This window comes from Silurus meridionalis, chromosome 2 (assembly GCF_014805685.1).
Source record: "Silurus meridionalis isolate SWU-2019-XX chromosome 2, ASM1480568v1, whole genome shotgun sequence".
In the NCBI taxonomy this organism is placed as follows: domain Eukaryota; kingdom Metazoa; phylum Chordata; class Actinopteri; order Siluriformes; family Siluridae; genus Silurus; species Silurus meridionalis.
Window position 1 is genome coordinate 12,394,801 of NC_060885.1, and position 20,524 is coordinate 12,415,324.

The following is a 20,524-nucleotide window of genomic DNA, read 5'->3' on the forward strand; positions in this document are numbered from 1 at the left end:
CTGGGCCCCTGTGGTGCTCACAGCATCGCTCAGGCTCAGTATCACATGCGAGGCTCTCAATCTTTTAGCCAGAGAGGAAGTAAAAATATATCCAAAGAGAAAAAAGAACACCTGACCTTGTAAAGATGGGTTTCATCGTCTTTCTTTTTTTTTTTTCTCTCGGCAGCTGGATATAAAAGCATAACTGTGGGCCAGTGGAAAGGGCAGCAAGTCACTAACACAGAGACAAATGAGAGGAAGTTCTGGCCTAGAATCAGGATACACGGTGAACCTTTGTGCCACTTGCTTTTGTGCTGCTCAGAATTTCTGTTAGTTATTTTGATTGTGAGGTGAGGTAGTTAAGGTTCAGAATAGTTTGTTTAAAATGAAAGTGTTGCAGTGAGGTTGACCTCCTAAACTCTATAAAGTCAGTGAACTATGTTGTTGTATGTGTATGGGTGTAGGGAAGGTTTGGCTGGCCAGTTGTAGCTGGCTACACTGGCTACACTGGCTTGGTTATACCCATTGCCCCTATTTTCTAATCAGAGACATTTCAGTCTTTGTGTGTTTATATTACATTTTTTTGCAGATATCATTTTTTTTGTTTTTGTTTTTTTGGGGGGGGGAAGTCCTTTGTTTATTATTGTTTATTATTAGCTTGTCACTGTTGTTAGAAGGTCATATTTCAACGTTTCTAACAGGGTATGTCACATGACATTCGCAACTCCAGTAATTAACTCAAACTACACCCACAGGAAATAACCAACACACAAGACCCATTCTCATGGACCATTAATTCTATTTAAATTAAAAGGAACTACTTGGAATCTCAGTCTCAGTGTTCTGGGGGCTGGTTCTGGATCCATCACAATGTTGATTTGGAGAAAACAGTTAATGAAGATTTGCTTATGTCTATATCTTATTGTAAAAAAGATTACAATTTATAGTTACATTAAAACATGACAGATGCAATGTTAGTCCAGTGCATGATTCATCTTTTTCTTTAAAAATAATAATAGAAATAATAATAATAATTATAATATGAAATAAGAACCTCTCATTTTTTTAGAATGACAACTTGGCTCACTTATACAGTGGCCAAGAAGTGCAAAACACATTAACAAATCAGAAAACAAATTAACAAATTAGAAATCACTAACAAATCCGAAAACAAAATAACAAATGCAAAAACAAAATAAAAAAATCTGAAAACACAACGACAATTCAAACAAACTTTCTACTTGTATATGGACTTAAACAGCTTAATAAGAACCAGAACAAACATCCATAACTATCTTTGTATTTGCAGTGGCCTCAGAGGAAATCACTATATAGTGTATAAGTGGGTGTGATAAGAAATGTCACATAAGAGAAGTGTGATTGCATATATGTGCTGGAGAGAGAACCACACGTTTTATTTTTAGTTAGATAGATTAGTTGGATGGAGTGCAGTTAGATTTTATCATGATTTTGGTATAAACTTGTTAAACTATAAACATTAAAATGTTTATTCGGCCATGACATCTGGTGGAATGAAGATTTGCTTCACTGCTGCTGAGCAAGCCTGTGGCCTACTTTGTTGATCATGTTCAAAAATTGACATGTTAAGAATCATACTGATGCTGCAAGAGGTGGTGTAAGAGCATATGTACACACGTGTGCTGAGAAGATTCCAGGCTAGTTAATATACTATAAATCTAAATATGAGATGTGTGTGTACTTACAATGCACTGTATAATATAGTAAACTGGGAAATTGTGTAATGAATAACAGTGACTATGTACAATGTATTTACATTACACTTAACATGTAACCCTGTCTTTTATAGGTGTAACAAAGCTATGTTTAAAACATTTCAGGCAAAATCTAAGGTTGTATATGTTTATACCTGTTTATGGTACCTGTGTATTAGAAAACTGGTTCTCTTCTAGCAAAAGACAATAATCTGCTATATTATAACCACAATGTGAAAAGAGCATATCCCTCTCCTACCTGACTTACCCCTTTTCACATGCTGGGGGGGAAAATGTTTGCAATTACCAGCTCTGTTGGATATGATATAAAATTAATTACCTTCACAAAATAAATGCCCTACAGTCCTTTAAGATAAAAATGTTACTGTGCCTGTTAAATAAGGTCTTTGAGGGTTTTGCTATTTATATACGTTTATATATTATATTAAACCCTCACGCATCCATTGTTTTTTATACAAGATCCCAACTCTTGTGTTCTTGGTAATCTTGACCACCAGAATCAATAGTTCCCTGCACAGCTTTAAAATCAAAGGTGAGAACGGTCCAAACATGTACTGCTAACCCAGTCTATTCTTACTCTAAAGACTGAAATCTTTTGCTCTGACTAACTGCAGTCAAGATATCGTGTCAGTTTGGCTGAAATCCTTTGGGCCTATTGGTCAGAATTGGGCAGCTGCTTGTGGTTCACTTAAAAGAGAGAGTGAAATATAGAATCAAAAGCTGGAAATTGACCTTTCTAATAGCGTTTCTAAAATGTGGCAACACCCTAGTGATTTTGGCTGCACTGTTACATGTCACCCGTTCAGAGATTAACAGGGACCAAATTTTCTCACGTGTGTGATTCACAATTCTGGTCAGGGCTGTACCAGTCCATGGAAAGCAATGTGAGGAATCAATCACTGTTCAAAGCACAGAGGGTTTCCTAAAGTTCATTGAGAATCAAGCAAAGATGGTGACAACAATAGGGATTTAGAATGATGTGGAGACACTTTGAAGTCATTACAAGAAGAAAAACGATACCATACATGAAGTCTCTAAAGACACTGGCAAGATCAATCCTAATCTGTTTGAACCTAAGCAAGACATTATAATGAAAACAAGAAAGACAAGACAATAATGATCAGAATAAAATTAGCAAGCAGAAAAATGCACATGTACATTCATGGTCAGGCTGTAGAGTTTGACGGAGCCAAACATAACATGTAAAACAACCCAGAATTTGGATCAACCTCACAAAGCTTTCCTATTTCACAAGCCAGTCTTTTAGTCTAGCTAGACAGTCTGGTACACTTTTACAAGTAAATGTGTCCAAGAGCAAACTACTTTGACAGAAAGACGCAATATCACTAATATTTAAGCCTGAGAGTAAATTGTTTACTCAAAAGCTTAGTTTTCCATTTAAAACTAGTGTACAGTGATGAATACCAATAAGAACCAAGAGATCAGATTGTGAAAACCTGCTTTTCAGTTAGTTTCATTAGACTTTCTGTTGACTCATCGAATGTTTATTCAGCCTATACCCTATTTCAGTTACCTGATTCTACATTTTAGTAGCCACAAACAAAATCAGTCCAGGGACACACAATCCTGACTATTTCACAGCTTTCCATTAACAAGAGCTCTAGGGAATGGTAAGATTAATCGTATTATGCTTTCTCCTCTGTCAGAGTGAAACTATCCAATTATGGTTATCTATGAGCTCATGTATGTGGAAGAGGGTAGATAGAATCTTCCTCTAAGTGTTTATTTTCCTGGGATGTTTAAAAACACCAAATAGAGGAAGCAAATGCTAGTAGTCCCTACTTTGTAGTTCTTGTTAGACACTACTACAACAATCTTTTATAATAATATAAATAATAATAATAATAATTCAGCCAGACACTATTGAATTAAAATTAAGTTACCATGTTTAAGTTTAAGTTCAAATATATTTCTATAAGGCTTATCACAATGGACATTGTCTCAAAGCAACTTTACAGAACATTAGAATTATATAACAATTTTATTTTTATATAAGTGAATTATGTGTGTTTATCCCTGATGAGCAGCCTGGGGCAACTCTGGCAAGAATAAACTCTTTTAGACGATATGAGGAAGAAACCTTGAGAGGAACCAGAATCAAAAGGGGAACCCATCCTCATTCGGGTGATATCAAGCATGTGATTATACTGTAAATCTTAAAACAATACAAAACACTGGAGAGAGAGAGAGAGAGAACTAACATAAGCACCAGAGTGTGTGATTATGAAAAATGTCCTTTCTACAGTCTTATATAGTCAGTTGATGTTGTGGAAGCAAGAGAAATTGAGCAACTTATAAAACATCTGAACATCTGAGATCATCATAGATCCAACACCAACTCCTCCATGCCAGAGCCTTTAAATGTTTAAAGAAGTCCAATGTCAAAAATCTACATGAAGTGGGATCCAAATTGCGTTGGTACGTTTTTAGATGGTTCAGGATGTTTGTGGGGTCAGCACCTTTGCTTTGAAGGGCCATATTCATGAAGTGGGACACAGCTGGAGCTGGTGCAACCTCAGGATAGCTCGGGATGGGTAGAGAAAGAGAAGCAGTGGAGAGGAATTAGCGTAGCTGCTGTTCATAATATTACAAGCATCAGTTGATAATGTGTTTGATCAGATGTACTAGAGCACTGGATTATGATTTATGATATGTGATAATGCGTTGTGTGTTATGTGTAAAGTGTCTGTGATCTGTGCAGAAAGACAGTGTGTCTGAGTCCTGAATACTGTCAGAAAGGCAATTCCAAAGTTTAGGAGCTAAATGTGAAAATGCTCTACCAACTTTAGTGGATTTTGCTATTCTAGGAACTACTAGAAGCCCAGAGTTTTGAGATCTCAAAGAGCATGACGGATTGTAGAACGTTAGAAGACTGGATAGATACATGGGAGCCAAACCATTTAGGGCTTTGTAAGTAAATAGTTTGTACTCGATTCAAAACTTGAGGTAGTCAGTGTAGGTGATAAGATTGGAGTTATATGATCATAATTTCTCAACCTTGTGAGAACATTGGCTGGTGAATTCTAGACTAACTGTAGCTTGTTTATTAATGATGCAGGACAACCACCTAGAAATGTATTACAATAGACTTCTCTGCATCAGATATAGACAGCATTTCTTAGCTTAGCAATATTTCTAATGTGGAAGAAGGCTGTTTTTGTAATATGGATGATATGATTTGCATAGACAAGTTGCTGTCTAATATAATTCACAGGTCTTTTACTGTTGAAATAGTAGTTACAGTTCATCCTTCTAATTGTAAGTTAAATTGCTGCAGCTTGTGTGTACTGGTTCTTGGCCCGAAGAGAAATATCTCTGTCTCTGTTATGCGTCATCCAATCTTTTAATTATTCGACACACTCAGTTAACCTGATCAATTGAGATGTTTCGTCTGGTTTTGATGAGATATATAGCTAAGTATCATCGGTGGAAGCCATGCCTTCTAATAATATTTCCTAAGGGAAGCATGTACATTGTAAATAACAGGGGTCCTAGAACTGAGCCTTGCATTAGCCTGGATAGTTCTCCATGTAAATCTATAAAATGGTAACAATCAGACAGGTAGGATTTAAACCAACCTAATGCCTGAAAATCCTGAATAGTGATGTAGGCAGTGAATAGGCAGTTAACTGGATCCAATAAGTGCTGATCACACCATACACTGAACAGGCGCCATCTAGCGGCATACAACCTTCTTGTGTAGGGAGCTCTGGATTGGAAAATGGTCTCTACAGATTCCACAACTCTGAATTATTGCACCCACTGCCTGAGATAGAAGATCTTTTCTGAGTCGATTTTCCCAGGGAGGGTGTTTGAGAAGGGCTACCAGGTCCTCAAACCATGGTCTGCCCAGCCACCGCGGGGCCACCAGGAGGAGACGGACTCCATCTGGATAAATTTTCTCCAGAACTCCTGGAAGCAGCATGATGGGGGCAAGGTGTACAGGCGTCCAGCCCTAGAGGGGCTGGAGATGTATGGGAGAAGCAGAGCGGACAGTGCAACATTTCTTGAGTCACGAACAGGTCTACTTGAGCCCTGCCCAATCGAACCAGGGCAGATGAATCCCGAACTAAATCATATAGCCTTTGTCTACAGTATGCAGGACCCACCAAGACACGTCTGGCAAAGCTTCCCAGGCTGCCAGGTAGTCTCTTAAGGGTATCAGCCTCTTGAGACTCGAGTTCTCCAGGCCCGCTATATTTTAGGTGGAAATCGAGGAGGATGCTTGCTGGAGTTGGCTGTGCATTGAAGCACTGGTTGTGGCATGGTTGGACCAGGTCCATGGTGGTGCCGGCACGATGCAACACTCGGGGAGAGATAGCTAGCCAGCGTCTCTTTAACCCGGGGCATAGACCCTAACCATGCAAGGATAGTTGTTAGCCGTTTTGTCAAGGTCATGCAACTAAAAACATTTATACAGTAGATCATAAGTCTAGCATCTCATCCTGGATGTAAACAACGACTTGATTATAAATGCATGCTTTTTTCTTTCTCCTCCAATTCTGTATTCTCACCATTTTTTATGTATTAACTATACAAGCCTGTATCTTACTCAGTTTAAATCTACCTCTCTCCTGCCACATCCACTATAGCACTGCTACACCTATGAGCCTTAGAGCAAAAATAACTGGCTGAAACGGACTAAAAATTTGATCTACACCCAACTGCCTTGTTCATCACTAAGATTTGTGGACACATAAAAAAAGTCCCAAACCAGTGTTAGATCTCCTGGAATCGATTCCAGGTTTCAAATGAAGCCGGTAATGAACTTCTTGTAAATCTAACACCAAAGACGTGTGAGAAGTGGGATTTACTGACTGTCTGCTTTGTGCAAAGTGGTTAATTAGATTAGATTGGCTTATCTCAGTTTTTAGAAAGTTTTACCAAACCCAAAAAATCCTTGAAGAAGTCAGGAAGCCTTGGGCTAGTTAAAACAAATCAACCTTTTGTGTCAAATTACCTTAATATCTTAGAACTATGGAGCTTTATTTGGTTGATCGTCATTGGGATTCAGAGCTGGTGGTGAGTTGATGGGAAAGCAGCCAGTTTTAGCTTTAGCTGATTAGAGTTTTGGCTTCTTTCATGGCTTTGTGTTGATGAGAAGTGAAATGCTCCATATAATTACATACGGAATCAGCTCCTCACCTCAGAGCAGCAATTTCATCTTCACTTCTGCTGAGGTTCAGTTGTGCCCAGAGGGCTCATTACGCGTGTGTGTGTGTGTGTGTGTGTGTGTGTGTGTGTGTGTGTGTGTGTGTGTGTGTGTAAGTCAGTGTGTGTACAGGGATGAAAGACGGAAAGGTCAGAAGGGCACTGAAGTAGAAAAGGAGGGCAGAAATGAATGGAGACTTTCATCCCCACCCTAGTTGTAAATGTCCGCTTCTCCGCAGTCTCAATCACCTCCTACTTCATAGGCTGAGTGTGTGGTCACTTTATCTTACACTGCAAGATGGAGAGGACCTTTTAGATGAAGGAAGAGTGATATGCTGGGTCTGACACATTGAGCCAGAAATTACATTGTCACTTTTAACCAGAAGAGACACTGAATGTGTGATGTGTGTGTGTGTGTGTGTGTGTGTGTGTGTGAGAGAGAGAGAGAGAGAGAGAGAGAGAGAGAAAGATAGACATTTGTGACATTATAATATTATGTGGTATACTGTATATCTAAGAGAGAAAGAGGAAGAGAGAGACAGAGAGGGTATCTGAGGTTTGACCAGTAGAGTGTGTGTGTGTGTGTGTGTGTGTGTGTGTGTGTGTGTGTGTGTGTGTGTGTGTATGAGAGTGATATCAAAAACGCTGTTGCTCCTCTAGCAATGATTGCTCTTTAGTAAGATTGCTGAAGATTTATAGGCTGCAAGAGGGTTATAGTAACTCAACAATTATTGCAGGCATTGGAATTAAACTGACAATTTGTAATCTTAATCGCCTTAGTGCTGTTCCCATCAGGAACTGAATAATCAGACCGGGCGCAGGCCCAGAGGAAATCAATTTACAGCTTCCATCCTCAGCCAGCCCTGACCACCACTCTTTCACTTTGCAACCCGCCCCCCATCTTCTGTCTCTTTATCGTTCATTCTCTCTTTCAGTATTTCTTCCCAGTATTACCCTTAAACCCAATTACTTTTTGTGTGTATTTGATTTTATCACTTTTTCTTTGTACATTTTATTTCTTCGTTTTTTTTTTTTTCCACTTCACCCCTCCCCTGAGTATTTGTTCTCGCTCTGTCTTACTCTGCATACCTATTCTGCTTCCTGCTTGCCTGCATGTGCTCTGTGGTAAAGTCTGGAATTGATTTCATTTCCTATGGAGTGGAACCATTTAGCACAGACTGAGAATGGCATCCCGCTGTTGTCAACACGTTAAGAGTTACAATTTAGCAGCAACAGTATACTGAAAAAAGTGCAATTTTGCAGTCTGTAATGAAATATTACTTTCATGTATTCACTGGTTGTGCTAGAATTCCAAGATGCATATGTAAGGTACTGTGGCTATTGAGCCATTAAATCCTAAAAATAAATTCTACCAATATCAGGACCCTGGACAATGCCCTTAACGCATATCTGTTCTTCAATTAGATTGTAAATATAAGACTATAGAAAGACAATATTAGAAAGTTATTCCAAAAGTGTTCATGTGTAAAAAGGATAAACCTTAACCTGTGATGATTATTATAAATAAATAAATAAATAAATAAATAAATAAATAAATAAATAAATAAATAATTCAGGCAGACAGTATTCAGTTACTATTTAGGATTCTAACTAGTTAGGGGCCCTGATCAACAGTCCAACAGTGGCATGTTGGTGGTGCTGAGATTTAATCTTACAACCCTCGGGTAAGCAACCTGTCTTTTAGTATTTGAGGTACTACTACTGAGCCAAGGCTACTGTGGATTGTTATAGATTACTAATAAAAATGATAGGGCTTTTTAAAAATACAAACATTGTCCAATGATAGTTATCTTGTCTCACTTTTCAGGGAATTCTCCTTTACTCAGACTTCCAAGAGTCAACCTTTGACCTAAGCAAGTTGCCAAGTTGCCGGTTTGAAGCCATGGATCATTTCCAGAAATGTTTTCTGATCGTGAAATTGAAGAATGAGCAGGTGGATGGCCAGCAGGCAGAGCAGACATGTGGGAGAGACTGGAAGGCAGTGAGGGTGGATCTGGTAGCACCTCCGGCTGAGCGATATGCTTTCGCCCTGCTGGGCTGGAGTGGATCCACGGTAAGAAGCAAACAGTCTAATGGGTGTGTACCATGCAACACCAAACCTCCATATCCTCCTTGCTCAAATAATGCTTGGAAATGTATTTTCTATATTCTTTGGTATTAGGATTGAGGTGATTATGGTTGCCATTGCCATCACATATTAAACTGAATGTCATTTGGCTAAAAACAATAATAATCCTTGTTCTTTCATTTATTTCTAAAGGTCTAATCCACAATGTTAAATGGATTGCCTGGAATTTTTTATATTTTAACATAAAACATTGTATTATACAAGATTTCTTTAATAGAAATGTGGTTTAAATTAGATTTCAGCTATTTTATGCAATCTTAATTCTTACTCTCGTGTTAAGATTTTGTAGCCAGGCTAATTACATTGTCAGAGTCAGCAATGGGTGATTATGCTGTCATTAGGCTAAATGCCAAAAAAAAAAAACAAGACAAGAAGGAGAAGGAGAAAGGTAGGGCAGCTAGCTAGACATAAAGTTAAAGCAAAGAAAAGCAAAAAACTGAAGCAGGCATTAAACAATTTGTGCACAAGCAGATTGTGCACAAAAAGTTTAAAATCCAATTTTAAATTTTCATTTCGGTGGCCAATGAAATTAGTATGATTGTGTATTTAAAAAAAAAAAAGGCAATTTATTTTAGATATTCTATCAGGCTTTCTGGCTTGGGACTGGAAGCTTATAGAATGTGATTTAAGTAAAAAAAAAAAAAAAAAAGGAAGGAAGAAAAGAGGGATAGGAAAAAGAAAGAACATTTGACAGAAAAAATACACAATTAAAGGAACAAACGAATGAATAAACGAAAAAGGAACAAACAACATGTAAGTGGTAAAGGTAGTGGTAGTTCAAGCATTATAATGTAGACTTCTGATCCCACTCTGCCAATCTGCCACTCTTGGGCCCTTGAACAAGGCCCTTAACATCCAACTGCTCACTTGTATAAATTAGATAATCGTAAGCCTCTCTAGAAAAGGATATCTGGCAAATGTAAATGTAAAGAAGAAAAAACAGAATGAAAGCAAGAAGAGAGGTTAAGGGAAAGAAAGAGAGTCATATAATACTGGTAAGTAGAATATCAATTTTGGGGATTTATTTCTTTATTTTTCTCAATTCCAATTCCAACCAAACTGCAGTTCTCTGCTATCAAAGGCCAGCTCACAACTGGGGAAGCTAAGACTCGGAGAGTAAGCAATCTCTCTGTTCAGGCATAGGGTATGGGTCAAACCTGGGAGTCTGGCCATTTTTTTGAGAGAATGAATACATTAAACCATTTAAATTTCATTTGATTTCATTTCTTTTTTAATAGAATGATACTATTATGTAATCAGTATTATATCATCACTATTAAGCCATGTTATGCTACATAGGATTAACCACAGGTGCTAAACTTCTGCTCTCTGTGCATGGTAAAAGTGAAAACAAAGGGAAATGTAGAACTAAATATATTTTATATGTCGCATTAAGGTTGGGCCACTGACTTCCATATGTTAAATTCATCTTGTGTCATATTATACAAGATTAAAATGTGTTATTTTCTTTATCCATTAATTCAGTGTCATTTTTCTTGTTGGTGTCACCTGATAAAAATGCTTATTTGTTCCAACGTTCTCTGCTTTATCACATAGCTTTGTTCGTTTGTGAGCCCTGCAGTGTCATGCGGTCTCCACTTACAGTGTTTTGTTGATAAACAGTGCTAAACTGGCCATGACCTTTGGGAAATTAGCATAATGCAGAAAGCATTAGTGATTAGATGAGATTAATAGAGAGGAATTTAAATAGGCCTGCTGACCATGATAAGGCTTTCTAAACAGATTAATGTCAAATAGTGCATTTAATTCAACCTGCAGATTGGCACAAAACTGCATTTAGATGGTAAATGCAGATTAGAATCGTGACTGAGGTGCTAATCTAGTCTAGACTAACTAGTCTTTTATTTTCCTCATCATCAATATAAAAGACTAGTTAGTCTAGACTAGATTAGTTTTGTAGCTTCTACATATAACTAGGCCAGCATCCAATGTGTGATTTTATTGTGTTTTTTACTTTACAGTATTACATTCAACATCTCTCTCTCTCTCTTTCTCATAATATATATATATATATATATATATATATATATATATATATATATATATATATATATATATATATATATATAATTGTTTTATACGCAACAATTTTATTATATGTTCTCTAGGGGAAATATACGGTATACCTACCTTTTCTGGTTTGTCTGAATTTTGTCGCTGTGTTTTCGGATTTGTTAATTTGTTTTTGGATTTGTTGTTTTGTTTTTTGGGTTTGTTGATATGTTTTGCTCTTCTCGGCCACCGTAATACTATAGAAATCTAAATTGGATATATTTTAAAGTCGTCAATGTGCAGCTTGTATAGCAGTAGAGATTTAATGTCCTCTAAAATAACTCAACATACAGCCATTACTGTCAAAATAACGGGCAACAAAAGTGAGTACACCCTAATTAAACATGTCAAAACTGTCAATATTTTGTATGATATCTAGTGCTGTCTTGATTCTCATGGGCATGGAATTCACCAGAGCTGCACAGGTTGTTGCTGGGATCCTCTTTCACTCCTCCATATTGACATCATGGCATTGCTGGATTTTAGACACATGTCACTTCTCCACCTTCCGCTTGAGGATGCCCATCAGGTGTTCAATAGGTTTCAGGTCTGGAGACATACTTGGCCACTCCATCATCTTCAGCTTCTTCAGCAAAGCAGTTGTCATCTTGGGGTCATGTTTGGGGACGTTATTATGTTATAAAACTGTGGTAGGCCCAGTTTCTGAAGCAAGGGGGCATCATGTTCTGCTTCAGAATGTCACACTACAAGCTGGAATTCATGTTTCCCTTAATGGAACCGCAGCTCCTCAGAACCAGCAGCACTTATGCAGCCCCAGACCATGATGCTACCACCACAATGCTTGACTGTAGGCAAGACACAATTTTCTTGGTACTCCTCACCAGGGCGTCGCCACACATCTGACACCATCTGAGCTAAACAAGTTTATCTTAGTCTCCTCAGACCACAAGGCGTGGTTCCAGTAATTCATGCTCTCAGTGGCGGGCCTTACATTTGGTACCTGGGCCTTCAGTGGGTACTTACCCGACTAAATCCTCCTCCTAATACCACCGCTATCATGTCGCATTATAGAAACCATCAATACAATACAAGAATGCAATATAACAACATGTGGCATTACAGAGAGAGAGGCATTTCACATATGGAGGGTGAATACCATTTTACCAAAGCAAGAAACCCAGTTAAGACAACACCAAACCTCTACACTACAATCACAACTGTGCCACCTACAACACAAAAATTGTAACAAAATAGAACCTACTCACCAGAGATGCATAGTCATAATTTGTACCGCTCTTCAGAGACTGTAGTCCAGTGGTACCGGTCTTATTCACTGGTCTGGAAGTGGCGAACAAACCCTTTCCCGGGCTGAGAAAAGCTAGCTAGCTTTGGGGTTGGCTGACCTCTCCTCACATTGTCTAGCTTTTCTGGAAAATTGATTTTTAGGTATGTCCGAAAGCAAATAAATTTAGCTTTCTCCGTAGGCATAGAAAAGTCTAACTCAGATGTATTAATTGTGTGCAGATCACTGCAGATGTGTTTTGCCAGTCAAACTTGGCTGTAACAGTTTCCCTCTGACCAACCAATCAGAGGATGGAAAAATGCTGGCGCTATTCTGGGGCAGCTACCTGGCCCTGTGAGGCGAATATGAAATCTGATTGGTTAAAGAAACAGACACATTGATAATATTCTCTATGGTAAAAAGGCCAGCAGTTTAGATTGACATGGCAGCACATAGAGGCTGAAATCTGATTGGACAAAAAATGTAACATCCACATACACTTACTGGAAGCAGTGCAGCCAAGAGAAACACTATGAAATGAAGAGAATAAACTGTTGTTAATAAATTAATAAAATTTCACGAAACAAATATTAGAATTTATGTTGTAAATGTAGGGCAGTGCTTCTAATAGTGTTTAGGCCAGCAGAGAATTCTTTGCTGGCCCTGACCGCCTGCCACTGCATGCACTTGGATAGGTTGTTTTCAGCAAACTGTATGCAGGCTTCTTGTGAGCCAGCTTCAGAAGAGGCTTTCTTTTGGGATGACAACCATGCAAACCGACTTGTTGCAGTGTGCAGCGTATGGTCTGAGCACTGACAAGCGGACCTTCCGCTTCTGCAACCTGTAAAGCAATGCTGCAGCACTCATGCGTCTGTTTTTTGAAGTAGATTCTGCACCTGAAACACAGCATGAGGACTCAACTTCTTTGAACGACCCTTGTGCGGACTGTTCCTAGTGGAAAACCTCTGTATGACCCTGGCCACTGTACTGTAGCTCAGTTTCAGAGTGTTATCGATCTTCTTATAGTCTAGGCCATCTTTGTGGACTGCAACAATTCTAATTCACAAATCCTCAGAGAGTTATTTGTCATGATGTGCCATGTTGAACATTCAGTGGTGGGTATGTCAAGCAGACAAAATCATGAATATGATGAATAGGACATGTGGCTTTGCACAGTTAAACAACGTACAGCTGTTATCTTTTAGGGTGTACTCACTTTTGTTGCCAGCTATTTTGACAATAATGGCAGTATGTTGAGTTATTTTCAGAGGTCAGTAAATCTGTACTTCTATACAAGCTGCACATTGATAGTGACTAAAATATATCCAATTTTTATTTCCATTGTATTGTCCCTTGAGAACATATAATAATATACAATTATATAATATTTTTGTGAGATACTGTGTGATTCAATACAAAAAGTGAAACTCGTATATTAATCAAACACAGACTGATATAATGGCTTATAGCTAATGAAAACCCAAAAATCAGTATCAGTATTAAATTACTATATATATATACACACACACACACACACACACACACACACACACACACACACACACACACACACACACACAGTACAGACCAAAAGTTTGGACACACCTTCTCATTCAAAGAGTTTTCTTTATTTTCATGACTATGAAAATTGTAGATTCACACTGAAGGCATCAAAACTATGAATTAACACATGTGGAATTATATATGGAATTATATACGTAACATAAAAGTGTGAAACAACTGAAAAATGTCATATTCTAGGTTCTTCAAAGTAGCCACCTTTTGCTTTGATTACTGCTTTGCACACTCTTGGCATTCTCTTGATGAGCTTCAAGAGGTAGTCACCTGAAATGGTCTTCCAACAGTCTTGAAGGAGTTCCCCGAGAGATGCTTGGCACTTGTTGGCCCTTTTGCCTTCACTCTGCGGTCCAGCTCACCCCTAAACCATCTCGATTGGGTTCAGGTCCGGTGACTGTGGATGCCAGGTCATCTGGCGCAGCACCCCATCACTCTCCTTCTTGGTCAAATAGCCCTTGATGCCTTCAGTGTGACTCTACAATTTTCATAGTCATGAAAATATAGAAATGGTACAGACCTTTGGTCTGTACTGTATATATACAGTACAGACCAAAAGTTTGGACACACCTTCTCATTCAAAGAGTTTTCTTTATTTTCATGACTATGAAAATTGTAGAGTCACACTGAAGGCATCAAAACTATGAGTAGCCACCTTTTGCTTAGATTACTGCTTTGCACACTCTTGGCATTCTCTTGATGCCTACTTTGAAGAACCTACAATATGACATATTTTCAGTTCACTTTTTTGTTATGTATATAATTCCACGTGTTAATTCATAGTTTTGATGCCTTCAGTGTGAATCTACAATTTTCATAGTCATGAAAATAAAGAAAACTCTTTGAATGAGCAGGTGTGTCCAAACTTTTGGTCTGTACTGTATATTTGTTTTTACACAAGACTATATCTCTTCTGCAGCAGTTTGAAAGAGACCTGAGGAGATTTGCCCGACTGGAGCGAAACATGATGCTGGACAATCATGCCCTCTTTGATAAAACAACAGTATGTAATACACATAACACACACACTCACACCTTTCGATATTTAGATACTAATATTTGCAATTTACAAGCAACAATAGAAAAGCATGTAGCACATATAATAGTGCACTCATTCTATGTCTAGGTGCATGTGAATGTTTTTGTTTTTACCACATGTGGCACACATCTAAGGCATATTTGCTGTAATGTTACAGTATATCACAAATGTCACAAATCTCTGTTCTGTTTTGTAAAAGGAATGGTGGCACAGAATCAGCCTGGGTCCTCTATATTTTGTCTTTTTAACTGTAAAAATAACTTTTCCCACTGAGCCTCTCAGATGTGCTGTATAAGGAAAAAACTGTGATGCAGCTGTGAGCTTAGTTGCGTTATAGTGCTTTCTAGCTTTCTGTGGAAACTCTGTATGAATGCATCACACTGCTCTTGCTATCCTGATATGCTGATGTTTCATGAGTTGTGTTTTATTCAAATAGAAAAAGCGCAAAACATGTCAGGCTTTCACTGAGGATGTATGTTTTTTTTTTGTGTCAACTGTTCTTAAGATGGCTAATTGATCAAGGGGGCACAAAACAGATTATTGTTTTGCAATATTTATTTTTATGCCAAATCAATTGCCTCTCTGAGTTAGCTTACTTGACATCATTTACTAATTCAGCTCAAGTAAATAATATATATACATGCAAAGCCTTTATACACACGTTTACCAGTTAAAAAATAAACATTCTCATCAGATTTTACTTCCCACCAACACTGGCAGGAATTTAGCCTGATTGTGGCCAACATTAACATATAATGACTGGCACACTTTTTTTTCTGAAACACAGTAATCCATCAACGTCGTGTCGCAGTGACTTGCTGTGACAGAACAGCCTCAGTCATGCTGACAGCCAATCAGGACTGACACCTTGGGAGGTTTCCTCCAATGGGCCTGCAAATCATATAATGCGTGCTGTCATATTTGTCACATGTGCTGGCAGCTCAGATGAGTCGATTTATGATTCAGGATGAATGACAAAAGTAGGCTATAATGATTGAACTACTGTATACTGCCTTCTGGGTCTTGTTCAGATGTCCTTGTTTACTTCTAGTTTCCATCTGTCTCACCGTGTGAGTTCTCATTTATGCATGTCAGCGCAAGCTGTAACAAAATAATAATAATGTATCTGATGTTTTCAGTAATGCAGGTCACTTTGAATGTCTAGATATAATAAGTACAATATATAATAAGACTATAAGTCTTTTTATTCATGTGTTTTTTGCCTATTTCAACACCTACTAACAAAATGCTCATGACAAACTCTTGTTTACTCACGCCTCTGTTAGATAAATACCCCATTGTGTGTTTGACGGGTTCTGCAGATAACCTTTACATGGTGTTCTATTATTCATCATTTGTTCATTCGTATTCTGTAGCTGCTTTATCCTGGTTAGGGTTATGTTGAATTCTGAGCCTATCTCAGGAACACTAAGGTGGGAATGCAGCATAGATGGGAGGTCAATCCATTGCAGGGCAGGATACACTCACATTAACATAGGACATTTCAGATGCACCAGTCCCCCAATGATATATTTGTGGGAGTCTGAAGGAGATCAATTCAACTCAACTCAACCTATGCAAATTCAGTATTCCAGCAGTTTTTCTGTGGCAATAAGTGTGAATACAGCATGAGATATTGTTTGCTAACTGGTTACTGATATGTTCCCTCCTTTATATTACATGCATTATATTCTCAGTTCTCAGTAATTCAGATAATATCCTTTTAATATCCTACTAATAGAATGCAAGGTTGGGGCAAAACACTTTCAGGAGTCTAGTGATCTTTATTTCCTATTGTAGGGCCTAAAATAAGAAGAACTATAGGGGCCATATAGTTAAATACCACACACCAATAGGAACCATATATAATTCTGTTTTATAAAAGATGTTGGGATGCCAGATTGTAGACTAAGTGCTGAGTCAGTGTGTATATGTTTGCCATTCGTGACTTCAGGTCCTGCCCCATGGACTCATTTGCATTGTGTGGTTGACGTGAAGTCAAGCAGCCAGTGATGTCAGGATTTCAAACATGCCACACCAGTGACAGAAAGGGAAATGACCTGTCTCTCTCCATCTACAAGGTGAAAAGAGGGTCTGTATGCAGGCAGATATCGAAGACAAAATGACATTCAAGAGTTCATTTTAAATCAGAGATGGCTTTGGGAGCACTGATGCTTGGAAGAAGTGGAGATGGCACTGACAAAGTTTATTCAGAGACAGAGAATGGACTGGAACTGAAGAGGGTACAAATGTACACACACTGTCAAACTGAAACAATCCTCAGGAAATGTCTTGAGTGAAGGTCAGTCTTTATCATGGTAAGAGATGTAGGAGAAGAAATCAGTGGACAGTGTACTATTAAAGCTTCGAACTAATGAAGATCAATTAGATAGCTTTTTGTCTGGGGGGCTTGCATACTTAGAACCCTCCTTTTATTCCTCTGCCTAAGACCAATGCCAATGGTGTGACGTTGGCTGCTGTGAACACTTAATTAACCGGAAGAAAGTATAGCTGACACAGCCGAGTTAATGGCACTTTTATCTTTGTGAAGTGCTCTAATTGACCCTCTGGTGATGGAATGAACTATGTCTTGTTCTTGTCTAATGGATATATACTGAGAAAGGGCGTAGCTTGATGAAGTTGCATAATTATCACATGGTGCAGTCTTGACAAGGTCATTCTGAGCAATTTTTTTTTGTATAAAGATGAATGTTATTGGGTATTCTAGTTAAGACCATGGTTGAACATGCTTAAATTACACTAATTAGAAGCTAGCACTTACGCAAATAACCTCAGCACTCTACAGGAGATGTAACAGCTTTTGGAAGGTGGTAATTATTGACTAATAGAGTCTGTAAAATGGTAATTCTTAACTGCTGTCTTCAGAGTGCCATGCCATCTTACAGGTTTACATAGATCTCAAAGTGTTGTTGAAATGTGCTTCCATGAGTCCAGTGTGCAAGTTTGCAGGGTTTCAGTGGTTTTTTGTTTGTTTTTTTTGACTAGTGTGACTTTGAAAGTCATTGGATAGGCAACTTTGGCTTGAGGCAATTTTATGTCTTTGCGGGAATAACAGATTTAGATGTAAATCAATGTTTTGTATGGGCTTGACATTTACGTCATCTATCATTCTCTAAGCAATGTAAATGTGAAGGCAGAAGTGTATGTTTGGTTGGCAAAAGTAAGTGTGTGTGTGTGTTGGGGGGGTGTCCTCTACTGTAAGGCTGAAGGTGGAGGATAATTAATATGTGGTCTGGGCTTTGATGAATGAGGACATTGGAAGATTTCATCAGCAACAGACAATTCTGCTCCCTCCCCAAACAGGAGGTTTGTGTGACCCTGCTAACACCTCCTAAAATAGTCTCCTTACTTTAGCGGTCACTGGATATGGATGTGTTCTTTAAAGACATTTGTCAAAATTTAGCATTGTGAATATTGTATTTCCTTTCTTATTATTCTTCACTGTTCTTATGTGCTGCATGAAATTTAGTTATTCCATATTTTAATGGTGTATTTTAATGTGTGTGTGTGTGTGTGTGTGTGTGTGTGTGTGTGTGTGTGTGTGTGTGTGTGTGTGTGTGTGTGTATTGTTTCTGGTAGGGTAATTACTCAAAGCCAGATGTAAGAGTATGATTAATAACCCAGTGGAGTGCATACTCCGAAGCCGGATGTCCTGGTGTAGGGATAGCTGTACCTGTCATATAACATGGCATAATTAATATCCCCTTTATCTACATGAGATCCACTCTAATTGTCTGAAGAACTCATATCACTTACTGAATACTTTACTATACAGCCAAGTCCACTGACTTTAAGTTGTCAAACCTACAAACAGGATGGACTGCTTTATTTCCTTCCTCTATTCAATTATTAATTTCTACCAACAACTTTACATAAAACACACAGCAGCCTATCACAGCACAGAACTATGATAATTGGTTAAACTTTGTGAATATATCAAAATAGAACTGGTTTGGTTTTTCTAAATATAATGGTGAATAAGAACTACCATTCTTTCTTCCCAATGATTTGTCTCAAAGGAAACGAGGTCTGTATTTTCCCAAGAGAGTCTTTTCAGCCCAGATCGCTCAGTGAGAATAATGCTGGACTAAAAATGGGACCCTTCTTCATAATGGGTTGAATTAAATGGATACAAAACACAAGAAAGGGCACTTACACGCAGCATGCTGCAGCTTTAACGCTTCTGTGAAATTATCATTTCTAAAAAAGGAAACATTTATTTCAGGCATTTAAAAAAACTTTTAGATGTGTTAATTTTTAGACATTTAATCCATACAAAATGACAAGTATGCGTCTTGTTTGAAAAGCGAATTTAATTAGAGATTACTTTGTTAGTGGGATGTGGTGATTTTTATATTTGTTCTTAACATACGAAGTGTCCAGGATCCAGGACTTTCAGAAATAACCAAAAAAATTTCTTATTTTGCTAATTCATTAATGTATTTATTTTATATATTAATACAATAAAAAAAAAATATGTATTTTTTTATGTACTACTTTCCCTTCTATATTTATGTCCTCAATACGATGGCACGAGGTAAGCATTCTTGTCTAAGGTGTCAGTTGCTTTGCTCAGCATGTTTACTATCAAATTGCCTAAAATAAACCTTTTGGAAATTTTGTCTTCTTTGCAAGAAGCAGGGGGAATTGCTGATTCAAAAAAAGGATTCTTCATTGGACACTTAAGAAGATATAGACAAGAGTCTTTCACCTGAGCAGCAGAAAATGCAAAGACAAACAAATTATAAAAGCTTTAAGACTATAGTTTTGCCCACAGGTGCCTATATGTGTAATTTTTTTTCACCTTAGCATTATGAATTTAGCAATAAGGTGCAATCTATAAACTATGATTAAGTAATTTTTACATAAAATCTATTTTGGTTCACAGGCTTTAAAGTAATTTCTTTTTTTTTTGCTTCTTTAAATGGCTGCTTGTTACACACTTTCAATGGTTTTCCTGAGCTTTATTAACCATGTTTGTCTGTTTCTCAGTATATATGTTTGCATCTTCTGTTTTGTGGTTGGATTCTATTGGTTAGTATGAAACAAACTTTTCATATCTTGCTGTGCCTGTAAGACTTATTAACATTAATGGCCTTGGTTGCTGTTCTCGCTAACTGTTCTGTATGTGTCGTGACACACTGTGTTCTGCAAGTGACATGGTGCTCTGAAGTGAAAACTTTGCTCTCACAAATACTGCGAAATGTGTTACAATCCATCCAGAGTCACATCCCAGATCTCAGAGAATAATGAAGCAGCTCACCATCTACATAACAGAATACAGCTTGCTTCACTAAATATCAGTTAGATCATTATCACTCTGCAATATCATCTATTTCAACTTAAATGAAAAAAATATTTAACATTTTTAGACAATGTTTATAATCAAGAAGCACTTCCAATTTCCATTTCACCCTTGGCAATGCAAATTAGAATGCTTAGCTTATGTCATAGTGTTAGACAGGGCTGTGCAAGAAATCTGTTTTTCTATATAGACAAAAACAACAAAATGACTCCCA

The 20,524-nt window shown here is 37.8% G+C and overlaps 1 protein-coding gene across 2 annotated transcripts in view; it reads left to right on the forward strand.

Annotated features, from left to right (window-relative positions):
• dntt (deoxynucleotidyltransferase, terminal) overlaps positions 1 to 20,524 on the forward strand; it is a 123,638-nt gene that overhangs the window by 66,240 nt on the left and 36,874 nt on the right. For both annotated transcript variants that reach the window (XM_046863732.1, XM_046863733.1), the window contains 2 exons: positions 8,734 to 8,979; positions 14,865 to 14,948. In XM_046863732.1, coding sequence (XP_046719688.1) covers positions 8,734 to 8,979; positions 14,865 to 14,948 — 330 coding nt within the window. The remainder of the gene's footprint in view (positions 1 to 8,733; positions 8,980 to 14,864; positions 14,949 to 20,524) is intronic.